A 17,092-nucleotide genomic window follows, 5' to 3' on the forward strand; every position below is an offset into this window, starting at 1 on the left:
ATAGGGAGGTGTGGAAACTTTTACACTTGAATGCCCAGAAGGGAGCTACCACAGTCCACCTGCTCTCCTAGTGAAATGTTACACCTCTTTTTTGTGTACAGGAACTGTTTGGAATTTTTTTTTTTCCCTATCACTTGCAGTCTGAATATAAGCACAGGAGATAAAATGTGTTGACAGGCACAACCATTAGAGCATTTCACAAAGAGCACAATGGAGAAAAGTTCCAAGCTTGATTATGTATCTGTCAGTCTGACTTCTAAAAGTAGAACTAAACAAGAGCATGAACTATCAGACAAAAGAGCTTAATAAGACTGGCTCACTGAGGTGCTGGTCAGGATCAGATTAGGAATAAAATGAGCATTTATTTCCATGTAATAATCAAAGATGCATTTTCCAAGCAGGTGCAATTCAGTTTTGCATTTCTTTTTGAGATAGTGATTCCTAAAATATTTTCATACATATAAATATATCTATATATAATGTTGTTTTTTTTTTTCCAAATGTTTGTATAAGACAATTTTTTAAAGACTAAAATGAACTTTTTGAGGTGTCTCAGGAGGTTTGACAAGAATCTATGCTGATTTTAAATGAATAGTAAAGTTCATGTCTTTCAACAGTTCTTACATTTCAACATTAAAGTTCTTAAGTTTCATTGCCTGTGCAAAAACATATCTATTTAAGAGGCATTTAATGTCATAGAAGCCAAAAGTGTCCCCTGAATCAAATTATTAATTAAAAATTTACCCTTGCTTGGAAAACTAAAACCAAACACAATTTCAGGGCTTTTCTTAGAAAGAGCTGTCCCTCTAAGATACTTTGAGAGGCTACAGCTAGACTGGGTGAATGTGAATATTAAAACTACTTTTACATTACTTTGCCTACTTCACATATCAATGTGGGACATATTGAGAGGCTCTGTTTATGCTGCTACTGAGAACCTACTATTTAGACTTAAAACTCCAAGACCCCAATTAAACTCAATCCTTAGATTTACCAAGGCAGCTGTGGAATAAGGCTCAAATCTATATTTAGTGCTGCAAAAGTCAAACTGCTTTAGTAGCCAAGCTGTTTCTGTACTCTGACTCATTTTTACAGGAAAAATGGGGGAAATTATCTTCAGCTCAGAGAAATGGCTGGATAACACACAGAAACCATGAATGCAGGGAGATTTTTTTTTTTCCATAATTATACCCAGCAGATAACAGGTCTCTTAAGGACTCTTGTGGGCTAGTTCAAATTAGAGGCTTCCCCAGACTTCAAGGGCCAGGGTCTGTGCTAGAAAGAAATCTGTATAAAGTGTATCAAATACTACTTGATGGTTTATTCCCCTACTGGGGGAAAGGAGCTGAGAGTGTATTTTCCATGATTATCTGTTCATATTAGTCAGGGTACTGTCTGTGGATTGAAGATGAAATATGGGCTGTTCTTGTAAAAATGCATCAAAATAAGTGAGGAATGTTAAAGAATGAATAGACTATTTCAGTTGACTCACTGAGCACTTATGACAGGAAGTTACATCCTACAGACTAAAGGGATTTCAAACACCTGCTCATCACAACAGTATTCCTGGTTGATGCCTGGGAAGTTGAAATCTCCCACAGGGACAAGGGTTACTGATCTAGAAATTTCTGCTAATTCCCTGTGGAATAGTTTCTATCCTGAGCAGCCTGGAGTTCTCCATCACAGATTTCCAACCGTGGAACTCATTCCACCAAGACTCATCAACATCACAGCTGTGGGACCTGACCAGTGCTTCCAGTTCCTCCTGTTTATTTCTCTCTCTCTGTGTGATGAAATGCTGAGCACTTGAGAACTGCATGAAATGTTGAGCACTTGAGAACTGCACACAGAACTCAGTGTTTTTTGGTAGAAATTCTATGAATGGGTTAAATATTCACTTGTATAGAATTAATTTTGGATATAGGCAAAAACATTTTTCCACCTTTTCTCATTATTTTAAAAAGTAGATAATAATACCTGATTAGAAAAACATTTATCAAATTCTGTTAGTTGCAGGCTTGCAGTACATGATTTTAATCCAGAGTTCCCAAGGGTTATGTTTTACTCATTTTCTTCTGTTCTTGTGCTTCCTTACTTTGACCTTTTAGACTAAAATATTTCCCCTTCTGCTTTTCATAGTCATATAAAATATTCTTTCAGTGTCCTCTGAGAAGAAAAAATAAAAAATCTTTTTTTGCATGCAAATTTCTCTAAAAATTCCTGTTAGGGCTGTAAGAAAAGGCTTTTTTTTTTTTTTTTTTAAATACAGGAGGGCATTTTACTTGTTACTGTGGATTCAATCTATTTCTCTGAAAATTTGTTTTCCCAGATGTTAGGAACACTTGAAGCAGCCTGAGTTTGTGGGCATTGCACAGGCTACTGTTTGATGTGAATAGAGAGTTAAAGTTGAGCACCATGTGATTTAGTATAATAACTGCTTTATAAATAACAGTCCTAACCTGATATTTTGAACTTGAAATTTCAAGTCTTAACTCAGACAAACAGTGTATGGTTGTTATGGCCTTAAGGTTGGTCACAGAATCAGCACTTTTATCAGTGCAGTTATTTGGTCATTTTGCTTACTTTATTAAAATAAAAGATCTTGTCAAATTATTGAGGAAAAAAGAGGTTGCTGCATTTTTTTTAACATTAAATTATGATCTCTATGAGGAATATGTAAATACAAAAGATATAGCATTATATAATATCTCAAGTTATTAGGATTCCGTAAGAGTAATGAAGTAAATAACTAAATATGAAAAAAGGAAGAAACTATTATCTTTTTGTCAGGATATGCTTTTAAGTGGATGAAAAATTAAGAATACAGTAATACAGAGTATCTTTCAGGTGTTTAAAAGAGATTTTTTTTTTTAATTTGGAGCAGCTGAATAACGTGCACTTGATGTCCAGGGGTAATTAAGTCACTATAAATCATTGCAATAAAAGTTTTCTATCATCAGCTAAAGTAAGGGAGAAGAGAACAAGATGGTTGGTATTTTGTGTAATTTAAGTACATGCATAATAATAAATGGTACAAATACCTGGGAAACCTCAGTGGGATTTGTGCTGATGTGGAAGTTTATAAGCATGGGTTTTTTTACACTGCAATATTTTAAAGGAGGTAAGAGCTTTGACCAATTGTACTGATGATGCAACTTAAAAGCCAATTTTTTGCTTTTGCTTTGGCCACATCTTTACTCATTATGTTTATGTTTCAAGTAGTTCTGTTTTGGGGATCCTTAAGTTCTTTAAGAGAGTGAGTTTTTCAAAGTGTAGTAGTAAAGACTTGCTAGAAAACTATCTGGTATTAAAATATTCAGTGTTTAGATCTATTGCTTTCCCTCTTCTCTCCAGTTTGATTTTATTTCAAATGGGCCTAAAATCCATTTCAGTGTGATATGCAACATATTTTAGGGCAAATGCCTGAGAAAGAAGTGAATAAGGAAAATTTTCCCATAAAAATTTCGTAATGCCATAGGGAAAACAGCTTTCCTTGTTAAGGAAGAAAAAAGTAAATAAATGCTGAACACACTGTTGTGTTTCTTTCTCTCCAGCACTTTGGAAAACGGTGGGCAGCCATCTGCAGATGGACAGAAGAACGATGGGTCCTTCTGCAAGATATTCTTCGTAAATGGCAGCATTTTGCTGAAGAGCAGGTGAATAGCTTTTTTTTTTAATAAGTTATAAATTGGAATGTTCTTCAACACATTATAGGAAATATAATATTTAGTTTTGTATATATATTTATATAGGAAAGGCCTGACTGAAGCTTTTTCTTTTGAATTTTATTTCAGTGCCTTTTTGACGCATGGCTTACTGAGAAAGAGGATGCTGTGAGCAAAATTCATACAACTGGCTTTGGAGATCAGAATGAAATGCTGACCAATCTAAGCAAATTGGCTGTATGTATTTTTCATTTTTCTGTTTTTATGTTCAGCTTCCTTAACCTGAGTCTGCATGCACATGGCTTTACCCCTCTCTCTGACCATATGGTATCATACTTTGGGGTGGGCTTTGCCTCCTGTGGTGGAATAAGTTGGTCCATAGCCTTGCTGCTAAAGGAACCAAGAGATAGAGATGTTTTTCTTGGTTGTATCTTTGGTAAAAAGTTCATGAAATAAAATAGCGTTTTCATGTCTTAAAAATATGTATATTTTGACAGTGAAAGTTTCTTTGTTGATACTGTTGGTGTATATATTGTGTGTGAGACTTTATATACATATGTGCAAAGGGATTTGCATATGAATAAGTTATCCTTCAGCAAACCCTGTCATACATTCTTTGAGCTTGAAGAAGCTGAAGGCTCAGAAGTTAAAAAATGTTGAAATTAGTGCTACTTTACAACTGTTCCTCAGCATCAGAAATGGAGTTACATGCACAAAATGTACCCTTTTCACCACGTCCTCCACCTCACTCTTCAGCAAATTCTCCATCCTGTGTGGTCTTCATGGAGGGAATGTAGGTCTGGCTGTGTCTGTAGAGGTGAAAAACTTGTGGCAGCCTGGACTTGCCAATGGCTTTACAGCAGGAGGACCTCTGTAAAGAAAAAAATACTCTATGTGCTATTTCTGTAGTGATGACTGCCTAGCATTTAGGGGAAAGGAAACACTCATGTCCATGCTTTGGTTAAAATAGGTGAATTATTGCTTTATCAGGGAAAAAAAACAAACCTGCTGATCTTTTCAGACATGAATATTTCTTTATTATTAATTAGCTGTCATTAATTATTAAGTAATAAATATGAAATACCAATTAATTATATATTGTCCATTAAATATTTTTAATGGATATACATAGCTTGGCTATATTTATCTAAGGATCAGCCTTAAATTTTTAAAAATTAATTTAGGATTTATTTCCTTCTAATCATTCTGTATTAAAAGTAGAAGCGTTCAGACTCTGGGTTGATAAAAATACCATGATGTCTATGAGATTTGAGTAACTGTGATGCCTCTAAAATTTACTTCATTTTGTCCTCGCATAAACAAATGTATAAAGCTTAAAAAAAATGAACTCACAGACAATTGTTTAATTCCATTGTAGTTGGTCCAGACTTACTGGTAGATGTTCCTTTGATTCATAGAATAACTCAGTAGTTAATTTAAGAACCAAAAGATTGATTTTTAGAATAATCTTGAGACACTAATTATTACACTGCTGCATATGTTTTTTTTCCTCTCCTTTCTTTTTCTTTCTGCAACACTGTAGGGGTATAAAAATATGAATTTAGTAGTACAGACTTGGATTTTGATTAAAAATTGCTTAGGATTAAGTAAACTTCTTTGTAAAGGAAGGAAAGCATGTATTGCCTTAGTTTATGTACTTCTTGGAAATTCTAGCAATCTAACCTGTGAGCAGTCTTGAAGCTGACTTCAAGCCAGGCTTTTAACACATAATGGATTAGAGAAAACTCAGGATGCTTTGGAGTACCTTCATGAAGAAAAATGTATTACAAGAAATTCAAATTTGTTCAAAAATTGTATACTTTTGGATTTCAGAAGGTTGCTAGAGGACACAGGTACAGAAGGCTGAAATGTTTGTCCCAAATTGTGAAGTAGCAGACTGTTAAGGGTTTGCAAGTGTTAAGGATAGGGCCAGTTTGGGTACCTTTCAGAGTTGCTTGAAAATATGATGTTAAAAAGGAAACACTTCTGTAGTTTCCTTTCATAAGTTTCACTAATGAACTCTTATGAAGTTAAAATTATTTTTAAATTATGCTGCTAGTTTAAATGGTTAAGTAATAGTGTCATGAAATAATTGTGGTCTTTTAGAAGACTGAGTGAACAACAAAAAACAGTACATAAAATTATTTATCCATAGCCCTGAACCTCAAAAAGAATCATGTCATCCTTAAAATAACAGGTGGAGATTATTAATTGCACCTTAGTCCTTTTTACACGTTAATAACTTTGATCTTTTTAGAAACATGATTCATAATCCAATAGTTTAGGTATTTAAATATTGGTGGTATGCTAGAAGAAAACTGCCTCTTTAGTGATTTGGAGCAGAACAGTGGCTTTTACTTTTGGAATTCCCCTCTGAGGTTTTAGACCTAGTAGCAGTCATTACCAAATTCCAGTGACTATGTGTTTTTACACTCACACAATGCCAAATTGCTAGAAGTTTTGTGTATGACAATTTACTGTTTTAATCTTGTCTGAACCTTCAGGAATTTTTATTAATATGTCAGCCACATTATGGTTTTTTTGAAGAATATATTCTCCTCTTGGACTGGATTTTAGAAAAAGAGAAAAATGGGGTCATACTCTCCTGACCCTGACACATTGTGCCTGTATTTTGGTGTATTTTATTTGACATGTGTTTGAATGTAGTAGAGGAGAAGCTGTCACCAAGGATCACTCTTATAATTAGGTCTGAATTGTGAAAGCAAGTCTGTGAGAGAATAAAAATGTAACTTTTCACTTAGAATAAAGACATTTATATTCTTAACAATATGATATCTTGATCCCTCAGCTGTCCAGTCATTCCAGCAAAACCTTACAGCATTAGACCTTAAGAATTTTGGACTTGATATTGTAATATGGCACAAAAGCTTCCAGTCTATGTTTCTGCCTCACTTATGTGCAGAACTTTGCCAGATTATGGTTGTGTTCTCTAGCCAGCCTTGTTAACTGGAAGGAAATTCCTGAAGGTAATTTATCAAACCATTTAGCATTGTGACTGTTGATTTGAAATTCTACGACCTTCCTACAAGGCCCTAAGCATTCTAAAGGAACTGATGTGAAAAAGGTCTGTTGAGATACAGTTCACAGTAGGAAAAAAACTTGACTTTTATATCACATTAATGTCCACAGAATAGAGCCTGCACCAGTGTGGGCTCTTCACAGGATTGCAGTTTCCTTCAGAGCACACCTGACTGTTCTGCTGTGGTGTTCTCCACAGACTGCAGTTTATTTCAAAGGATTTATTCAGTATTGTGTGTGAAAATTTATCTTTGTCATCAGCTCTCTTCTGGGATCTTCCAAGTTTAAAGGTCAGAAAAAGTGTCCAGTGCGTAATTGCTCCAGTTCTTAAAATAATTCCTTAAAACAACTGGGCTTTTTGTGTTTTGTTTTGTTTTTAAATTTTCCACCTACCATTTATTCACTGACTCTATAATTGACTCTTTAGTTCTTACATAAGGGGTAGGGGGAAACAGAGCTTGGAATAGGTGGAAGTTGTGATGCACTGAGAATGTGGAACTGAGGTGATATTTTGGTGCCATGTGTGGCTTAGGCTTGATAGATTCTTTTTCATGCCTTAGGCCTACATTTTGTAGTCTGTAAAATGAAGTTGTTTTTTTTTTGCAACAAATACTGAGAGCTCTTGCAAAGGTGTACAAGTATACAAGATCTACCTCTTTATATTTATAGTATATATTCCATTATTATGGAGTTAAATATTTTCTTGCTTCACCCAACATTTTTGGGGTTTTTTATGTATAGAAAATAATAGACATTACACTATTTTTGACTGGAATAAATTTATTTGCAGCCGAAAATTAACTTTACAGTGGGTGTTGCTGGTTAGAATATTACAGTAAGCAAAGTAGGTTTTTGATCTTTAAGGAAATAAAAAAGCAAAAAAGTAAAAACTTAAACCCCAAAACCAGAACCACATTACCAAAAATAAGGAAATCACTTTATAATGTTCCAATATCAGGGTTTATAGTATGTACTTGGCAGAAGTTATATTTGATAATTAATTTCATATAGCAAACTACCATGTCTTGTCTTCCAAATTGGAAAATTACATATTATGCAGTTACTATTACTATTTTAGATCTATTATTGTACTGGAAAAAAAACCCAGAGTGTATTTTTGGTTATTGTGGCACACTGACAGGTTTTTAATGAAGTAATGTGAAAACAGAATCTCCCAGTATAGTTTTCCAGATTGACTGTAGCTGTCACAAAAGCATATTAATTTGCAGTGAGAAGTATCTTTAAAAGAAATTTTTAGCATCCTTCTTTTTGTAGTGTTTCACTTCCTGCTTGTGCTCCAGGTGTCTTGGATGGATGCTGAGCTCTGGGTGTGTAATACAGCTGTTGTGGGCTGGGGTGATTGGAAATCAAACATTGCTCCTCAGAACTAACCAATGTTTCACAGGATATCATTTTTTATTATTCCACTCAGTGTATGGTGGCTTCCACATGATCTTTTTCTGACGCTGTAGGCGTAAAAAAAGGTCAAATATAGAAGTGCTTGAAATTTAACATGCTAAAGTGGTTTGCATCAACTTTCCTCCATCTGTTAGGTCTCCTACTACTCTGAAAAGAGATTCTTCAATATGAAGTTAGCTTCTACTTCTCAGGGATGCATTAATTTAAATTTTGATATTAACTGTACCTACCCTTAGTAATTATGATGTTTCAAATCAAATCTGATTAGAAACAGTGCTGATTACAAAGACAATGAATCTTTCTTTTGCTGAGTTGCATTTTTAATTACAGTTTTGGGTTATATAGCTGTAGGAAATTATATGTAGACTGAATTTTGTTGTCTAACCACTTGCTTGATTATCCTTTTCATGCCTTGGGGGTTAGAATGCAATCCACAACTGCACAGAGAATTCAAAGTTTAGCTATAGTTACAGGATTAGGGTGTAGAGAACAAATGTTTAAGGAATGAAAATCAGTGGAGTAAACCAGTTAAGGCTTTAAAAAGTAAAACCCAGGTAAGAACTGGAGCTGTGGATGATCCTTGGATCTGTGAATAGCCTGTTTCAGAGGCAGGCTTGCATGTATAGATCTCAGGAGTTTCAAGGTCCCTTGGCAACAGTGTGTTTTGGTTTTTTGTTTGTTTGGGTTCTTTGTTCGAGGGGTTGTTTTTATTGTTTTTTTTTTGTTTGTTTAATTGGTTGGGGTTTTTTGTTTGCATGTTTTAATCCTGGTTTGGGATGAAATATTACTTTTTTTGGGAAACTCTTCTTTCAATATGCAATATATAACAAAGTACATTGACACTTTAAAGAAAGATTGTCATGTTGATATAGTTGTTAGCATGAGTGCAGTTTTAAGGTTATTCCTGTTACACAACTGTTAGCTTTTTGATTCATGTCATCACCTGAAGCCTGCTGTGAAGTTTGGAGTTGCTCCACCTGCCATGTTATGTTGCTTTGTAAGCTCTGCCAGCAGTTTTTATGGAAACAATATTATGGAATTATAGGAGCCCTTAACCCATTTTCAGCTCTTTCTGATGTTCTCCTTGTGATTTTTCTTCTAAGTTTGTTGGTTTTCTTTTTTGTGGGTGTTTTGGTTTGGGTTTGTTTTTGCTGGGTTTTTGATTTTTTGTTGTTTTTTTTTTTTTTTTGTATGAATGTATGTTCTTCCTTCTGTTACTTTGTTTAACAGATCCTAAAAGGAGATCTAGAAATGAAAAGGCAAATGATGAGTAAGCTCAAGTTGCTCAGCCAAGATCTCCTTGTAGCTGTGAAAAATAAAGCAGTGGCTCAAAAGCTGGAAAGTCGTCTTGAAAATTTTGCTCAGCGCTGGGAAAGCCTTGTGCAGAAGGTGGAGAGCAATTCTAAACAGGTCTGTAAAAAGCAGTTTTATCAGTTTATGACAATCAGATCCTTTGAGAGTCAAATGCTTGAAGTAGTTTTGGTGCTGTTTGTCATCTTGTTTTAATTATTTCCCCTGCATGATTGCTTAAGACATATTTTATTTTTAGGACAGCATAATACAACGATAAAATACTTTTCTAGAATTTTATTCATCTCTTTAGTTTTTAATCTCTAGTTATAGTGTTGATTACTTTCTTGGGTTGTTAACTATGTTTTCAGGGATGATACAAACCATAATGAAAATACCTTTCCAGTTAATTTATTTTTAAAATATAATAACACACTTTTTTATAGCTGTCTCTTTGAAATAGCATGTAGTCTGAAATTAGTGCAAGAACTGTCTGCTAGTTTAAGTGATGTTTTTTCTTTTTTCAACACAAAAAATTACTAATTGACTGCTATTTTACTTCTGTACATGATATGCTGATTTACAGATTAAAAAGAGAGGCTACAAGAAAGAGAAATTTCTTGGAAAAATAAAGAAATCAATCTATACCTGTAACCAAAGTGCAAATGAAAAAATGTAATCTGCTACTATTTTGACCACTTTATGTTAACAGCAATATATTAAAAAAAAAAAAAAAAATTGAGTTTTTAAACCAGGTAATAAAATTCAGCACTCTGGTGTAGTAGCCAAACCCATATCCAGTTATTATTCCTAGATATCTTGTTAGCATCTCTTTCTTACTGAATTTAAACCCAAACCAGCTCCCTTTTTTCCATTCCACTATCTCACTAATACCAGGTTATTTTTGAGCTGTCACTGTGTGAATGGTAAAATGGAAATGGATATTAAGGCTTTTTAATTAAACAGCACAGAGCAGAATGTTACAGCAGATACCTCTGTCCTGTCCATACAGATCTCTTACAGTTCTGGTCAGTTTGATTCTATTCCCTTGAGCATGCTGCCCTTTTTTGTTTCTCTCTACTAATACTTCTACCAAATTATGTTTGGATAATTAAAGAAAAGCTGCTATACTTCATGTGGTGATCTGAATCCCTCCTAGTAACCTTGCTTTCAAATCATACCTTAATATTTTAGATTGCTCTGTGATAGTTAGAAAAAGCAGCTAAGTTGGAAAAATCAGTTTGGGAGAATATATGGGAAGAAAATGGTGGAAGGGCACAATTTTAGTTAGGAAGTAAAACATATTGTGTACACAGAATTTAGGAGTTGAAAATAAGATTTAATTGCAGTATATTCACTGTAGAACACCTCCTGTTTCAAAGTCGACAGAAATTCCAGAGATTCAGTTTTAAATTTGGGATGGCCGGGGTCACACCATTTGAGGAAGTTACTCCAAAGTCACTCCAAATTGTTCAAGTCCTGTTCAGATTGGTGATGGCTCCTAAACGCAGTCACTAGTTTTGAAAATGAAAATTACATTACAGAAAATGAAGTGATCAGTCCTGAGGCTGTAAACATAGATCAGCACAGCTGGGAGATGCTTTGGATTCCCAAAACAGTGTAGCTGTCCTATCATAGCAGAGTGTTTCAGTGGATAAGCTCTTCCTCCAAGGAGAAGCTGCTCTGCTTGGGATAGAAATGATGTGCTGCCATAGGAACACTGCTTCACCTTCTGGAAACATTGCACACTTACACCTGGCTGAAGGACCTGTTCCTAAGGCACTGTCACACTGTTCAGACATATTTTCTGTGAAATCCTGATGGTGGACTTGTCACAATGGGTTTCTTACTAGGCAGGGCAGATGATTTCAGTGAGGTTTTTTATATGTATTCATTACACTGTGAGAAAAAATGCATGATCTCATTATGTTCTCCAGTCATGAACTGAGGAGGAGGAGACTTTGAAGAGGGCAAAAATAGAATATTTTCCACTAAAAACTATCAGAAAATGTCTGTTTTATTCATCAAGCTTAGATATTGCCTTCAAAATTAACTTTACATAGTTAAGTGGTGGACTTGGCAGAGCTAGGTCAATAGTTATACTCAATGATCTTAAAATGTCTTTTCCAACCTACAGGATTCTATGATTAATAATTTTCATAGGGTGCTCATAATTGCATTTTTGTCCTTAGTTATTTCCCCTCTTAATAAAGTGTCACCAAATGATTAACATGTTAACAAAATAAGAAATTAAAGGGAAGAGACAACCTCAGGCTGAGTTCAAAGATGATTCTCCAACTGGACATATAAAGTAGCTATAAATCCCAAAGGAAAAGAGCAGAAAGTAGAATATGAGTTCTCCCACATTTGGCTGAATTAATTGCTCTTGAATTCAAGCATCTAATCAGAACACATGGCTGAAGCTCCTGCTACAGATGACTGGATGGCAAGGGTGTGAGAGAGAGAGAAAGCTAAAAAGCAGTTTGTCCTCATCATGAAAATGTCAGCTTTCCTTCACTGACCACACAGAGGAATCAAGGACAAGGACAGCTTGTTTAGGCTAGACGTGGAGCTTCCATAAACTCTAAATCCAGCTTTGCTGAGCTCATTATGCTCCACTAAATTGTACTGAAAATCTTTCCAAACCAAAGAAAACACCATTCCTCATCTGAACTTCCCCACTCACAGAGATAAATTTCATCAAAGAACAGATGACAGCTCCAAAAGTGAGTGTAAAGGAAAATTATGAGTTTATCAGGACAGAGGGCACTTCCAAAGACAGTAATAAATGTTGGCATTAAAGGAAGGCTGCTGTATAAATGAGAAATAAAATGCCATAAAACTACTGAAGTGCTATACACACATTGTACATATGTTTGCCTATAGATGATGAAAAAGATTTGAATTTGTGCTAGGAAAAGAGATGAGCTTTAACATGTTTCAAAGATGGGCTTGATGTGAAACTGCTGGCAAACATTGTGCTTGGAAAGTTTTTAATGTGCACCCTTGTGAGTCACCTTAGTCCTTTCTGTATGATTTTCTGGTGGGTTAAAGGCCTAGTGTATGTTACCCCTTCTCAGAATCACATTTGCTATTCAGGTACTGAAAGGGATGAAGAAAATATAGAGATATTATTTGCACTGTCTTTGAATAATACATAAAACACACCACTTGGGTGACTAAAAGATGTTTGAATTTTTTTGTTGTTGTTTTTGTTTGTTATTTTTTGGGGAGGGTTGGTTCTTTGGGGTTTTTGTTGGGTTTTTTTGTTTGTTTGCTTTCTTTTTGCTTCTTTTTTTTTTTTCACCAGGTAAGCTAATAAAAATTACTTATTATTTTTGTTATTCCTAATATTGTTAATGATTGTCCTTTTCCTATTAAAGTGTCTTCAGTTTAAATGTAAACCAGCTCCATCTTGCACGTAAGGTGGCAATCTATCTTTTAGTCTTACCCTGTCTTTAATTAGAATAATTATGAACTTCAAATTCACATCTCCATTCTCCTTTTAAAGCACATTTAAACCCCCACTCCTGTTGATTAAGCATGAAAAATCCTTTTGTGTTGTTTTCACATCTAAATCATTACCGCCCCAGCATCATGCCTTGACTGCTCTGAGCAGGGATTGCACTGCCAGCTCTGGAAGGGCAGTTCCCCATCTCCAGCTGCAGCTGCTACTCCTGTGATTGGCATTATGCTGCAGATGATTCCTACAGTGCCCTAGCTGTGTTTTATTCTGTGTTACACCTTCTTCACTGGAAACTCTGCCCTGGTATCGATTAGCAAATGAAAACATGGCAGGATATGACCCCTGGTGTCTGAAACATCATCCTATCATTGATTTTTGGATAAAACAGAGTGTTATACGAATTTTATGTGAAGAGGAAAGAGAGACAGAGAGACTGTACCCAAAATTATATAATAGGCAAGAAACTCTTTCTGTTCTAATGTATAGTCAGCTCAGGGAGAGATGACATCAGGTTCATCAGGTTCTATCTTCAATTGTCATGGAACCCTAGACATCAGAAACTTTAACTTCCTTTTCCTTCTGCCCTCTAATTAATTAAAATAAATTGGAAAAGAATGCTGTAGAGAGTTTAAATAAAAATGTATGGAAATGCTGACTTAATATTGTTATGATTTCTGTAGAAAAAAAGTATCAAAATCAATACATCTTGTTGAGAGAACTAAAACAAGAATGTTAGTACATAGAATTTTAGTGGTTAAAAAGTCAACTGGGTGTTTTTCTCTTCCAATGAATTTTGTAGTTCATATGTTACCTAAATCCCTACATGTCACAAGCGGCTTATTCAATTGTCATAATTAATCTATATTTTTTTTTAAATCTGCTCTGAATCGAAACTTTTTAGTCTAAGTAGTCCAGAGTCTGCTCTAATTGGGTTAACTGCTCTGTGTAAGAAATACTGCCAGTTTTCAGTGGTAAAGCCCTTCCCTACTCATCACTTCCAGTGTCAGCCTGGACAAAGAACAGGAAGACTTCTTCGTGGAAGACAATGGGAAGAATTCAGCAGAGTTGGCAAGAATTTGTTGGGGCGTTTTTTTCAGGTTTCTTGGCTTTACTGATACTGCCTGCTGGGAAGAGGCTGCCTGCTAATACTGTTTCCCTTTCCTTGTCATTCTATTTTTCTTTTTCAATGCAGGGAGGCATTGTGGAGGTGTTAGACCTGGTTGCCTTTTCATTGTTTATAGATTGTTTATATGTCTCAATTACTAAGCTGACTCAATTCTCTTACTGGAGTTTCTGATGCAAGGAGTAATAGATAATTTATGTTTGGGTTTATAGTTTTATGAACTTTTAGATACTGGCATGTCTGTTGTTGAATTGGACACTCTTAATATTGCATATTAGCAAAAGCAAAGAAGCAGGGCTTTTCAGGTGCACAACTTTTTCTTGTCCTGGTATCATTTTTTTCTTTTATTTTCCATTTCACTGCCCTTAAACTGCAAAGTGGTCATTGGAGCTGTAACTAGAGTGTTTTGACAAATGAGGCATCATCTGACAGAATCAAAAAAAGACATGGCCTATTTCTCATGAGTTATGGGATTTAACAGCAGCTGCCCACATTTGAGTTGGAAAATGTTATATGGAAAAAAGTACAAATGGGCAGTACATGCATAATGAGTGCACAAACAACTATTAGCAAAAAAAAAACTCTGATCATTCTTTTCTTAATGCAGCTGAGCTATACAAAGGGTTTTTTTTCATATTACCAGAGCAAAGCTAAGTGCATTAGATAGGAAGTGTTTACGGTGTTACATACCATGGATATTAGTATCTGGTGTGACCCCCTAAATATTGGGTTTTAATTATGGACTAAAACTGATGAAAATTCATTTGCCTTCTAATGTATGTGTTCTAATTTAAGATTTCCAGCCAGAAAGTTAACTGCCTTTTCATGCAAGTATGTTATGGTGGTTTACATTCTATTTGAAAATTTTTATAAATGTTAAGACTAATAATTGGTAATTTAGTGCCATTTTAATGCCTTTATCACCTCTCAAGGAGCAAATTTTCAGATGGGGGAAGTCTGAAATTAATATCTAGTAATAGTAACATTTTATTTATTTGCTATCTTTCGCTTCCATTGTAGCATTCCATTCATTTCTTTTCTTCATTCAGCAGGGATTACAGGGAGCTATAAGTTCATTAGAATCCTTTCTGATTTTGATATTGGCTTTTGCAGATAACTTATTCACACAGCGTGAGTCACATAAAACAATCTAGCTTGAGTTGCGTATAATGTTTTTTCCTGAAGGTCAGCCTATGATCAGATGAGAGCAGTTTCTCATTATTTTCTATTGCTCCTCCAAACAATCTTTACTGAAGTCTTTCAAATAATGCATGACCTCTGTTTTTGTACTTCTCACAGATTTCGCAGGCTGTCACTACCACTCAGACATCACTAACACAGACAACTGTAATGGAAACTGTAACTATGGTGACCACAAGAGAGCAAATCCTGGTTAAGCATGCTAAAGAGGAACTCCCACCACCTCCGCCCCACAAAAAAAGGCAACTCCTTGTGGATTCAGAAATTAGGAAGAGGTGAGAATCATCATGAGGCAGAGAGAGAATACTGATAGAGTCTGGACAAAAATGCAAAAATTGTCATTTGACTGCAGTATTTTTCTGTATGCTATTTTGAGCTTAAAATTGTATTTCTGTTCTCTACTAGGGGACCAGCTGATTATTATCTTTCTTTACTCAGCATGAGTTATGGAATATGTTTTGCTTCTATTACACCTATTTAGTAGTGTAGAATATTAATGATTGCATCAATACTATTGCATAGTAATTATAGTCAGTTAAGGTCCTTATGTATGGCATTGTGGGCATCCCACTTGGCTAGGGTCTTGAAATGTGATGTACAAGAAGCATTCCAAATTAATTCTAAGATTTTTGTGTTCTTTAGGGAGAATTTTATTATAGTTTAAATATTAGTAATGAAGATATTGCTTTTTTTCTGAAGTTCATTGTGTTCTTCTGGGCTTATGGGTCAGGAGTAAAAATAGCAGTTCTCCAGAGGCAGTTAATATTTTGTGAAACATGATTTATTATTACTTTCAGATTTTTTTCATGTGTAACTCAAGTACAAGTGACAAGGGATTTTATACTGATGCTGAACACTAGTTAAAGTCAGGAGAAAAAAATTCTGCTGTGTTTAAGCAGAATTAGCTCAAGCACTAAGATTCTAAATGAGATGCTAAGAAGGTAGATTTCAAACATTCATTTTAATGCTTGTTTTGGAAATGTTTTTTTTTATATTCTGATAAACATGAATTCCACAGTAATAGATTTGAAGAGTGAAAAGAATGTGAAACTGCATTCAGTTTCATTCTCATTTCTATATACAATATCTTTGTTTAGTTCAATGTGTTTACCAGGACAACTATTCTATTTTGTAGAATAGTGTTTCACTTATTAAGAAGAATGAAATATAGAAAGAATAGGAGAAATCTGACTTCTTTTAAATTGAAGTTTTATGTTATTGGAAAAATAGGTACTTTTTATATGTAGGCATTGTACCTGTGTAAAAGTAAGGTTTCTAACTCAGCATCATTATTTAGAATATGTGATGTTAGAAGAGTGATTCTCCCCCTTTTTGTTAAATTGGATAACTATTTCTTTGGAAAGTGCTTGGTCTAAATCAGTTTGTGAGCTAAATTTCAATGAATTGATTCTATCTCTAAAGTCCTCATTTGAATCTGTTTTTTCCCATATCCTAGGTTACCATTAGATCATGAGAGTTGTATTTTGCTAATATATTCCCAAGCACTGCACATGATGCAGTGCAATGACTGTCAGCAGACTTGTAATTCCTGAATTTGTGGAAGGAATTTTTAGATGGCAGTGTTGTTGCTTATCAGGAATTATAAGCCTTAACACCCCTGTTAATGTTTCAGTAGTAATGTGCAAAGATGTGAAACAGGATTGAGGCCCTGTTGGCTTATATATGACAGTAAACCTTTAGTGTAACATGGTGAAATGAAAATAGTGGTCTGCTTTATTTTGAAATTGAAAAATTAAGAATGAAATTTTCCCTGCAGTTTCAAAATATTTAAATAATTGGTATTTTAAAACCTTTTACCTTTTTTCTCCTGAACTGAAAGTTTTAGGAATGATCTTACTTCATAAGGAAGTGAAGTGCAAGACTGCTGTT

The 17,092-nt window shown here is 34.7% G+C and overlaps 1 protein-coding gene across 9 annotated transcripts in view; it reads left to right on the forward strand.

The window, feature by feature from the left end:
• Positions 1-17,092, forward strand: part of DMD (dystrophin) — a 1,148,686-nt gene that overhangs the window by 451,735 nt on the left and 679,859 nt on the right. For all 9 annotated transcript variants that reach the window (XM_071430346.1, XM_071430344.1, XM_071430345.1 and 6 more), the window contains exons 13-16: positions 3,555-3,656; positions 3,795-3,902; positions 9,354-9,533; positions 15,302-15,477. In XM_071430346.1, coding sequence (XP_071286447.1) covers positions 3,555-3,656; positions 3,795-3,902; positions 9,354-9,533; positions 15,302-15,477 — 566 coding nt within the window. The remainder of the gene's footprint in view (positions 1-3,554; positions 3,657-3,794; positions 3,903-9,353; positions 9,534-15,301; positions 15,478-17,092) is intronic.

This window comes from Agelaius tricolor, unplaced genomic scaffold (assembly GCF_023055355.1).
Source record: "Agelaius tricolor isolate 1412-34295 unplaced genomic scaffold, bAgeTri1.0.p SCAF_7, whole genome shotgun sequence".
Lineage (NCBI taxonomy): Eukaryota > Metazoa > Chordata > Aves > Passeriformes > Icteridae > Agelaius > Agelaius tricolor.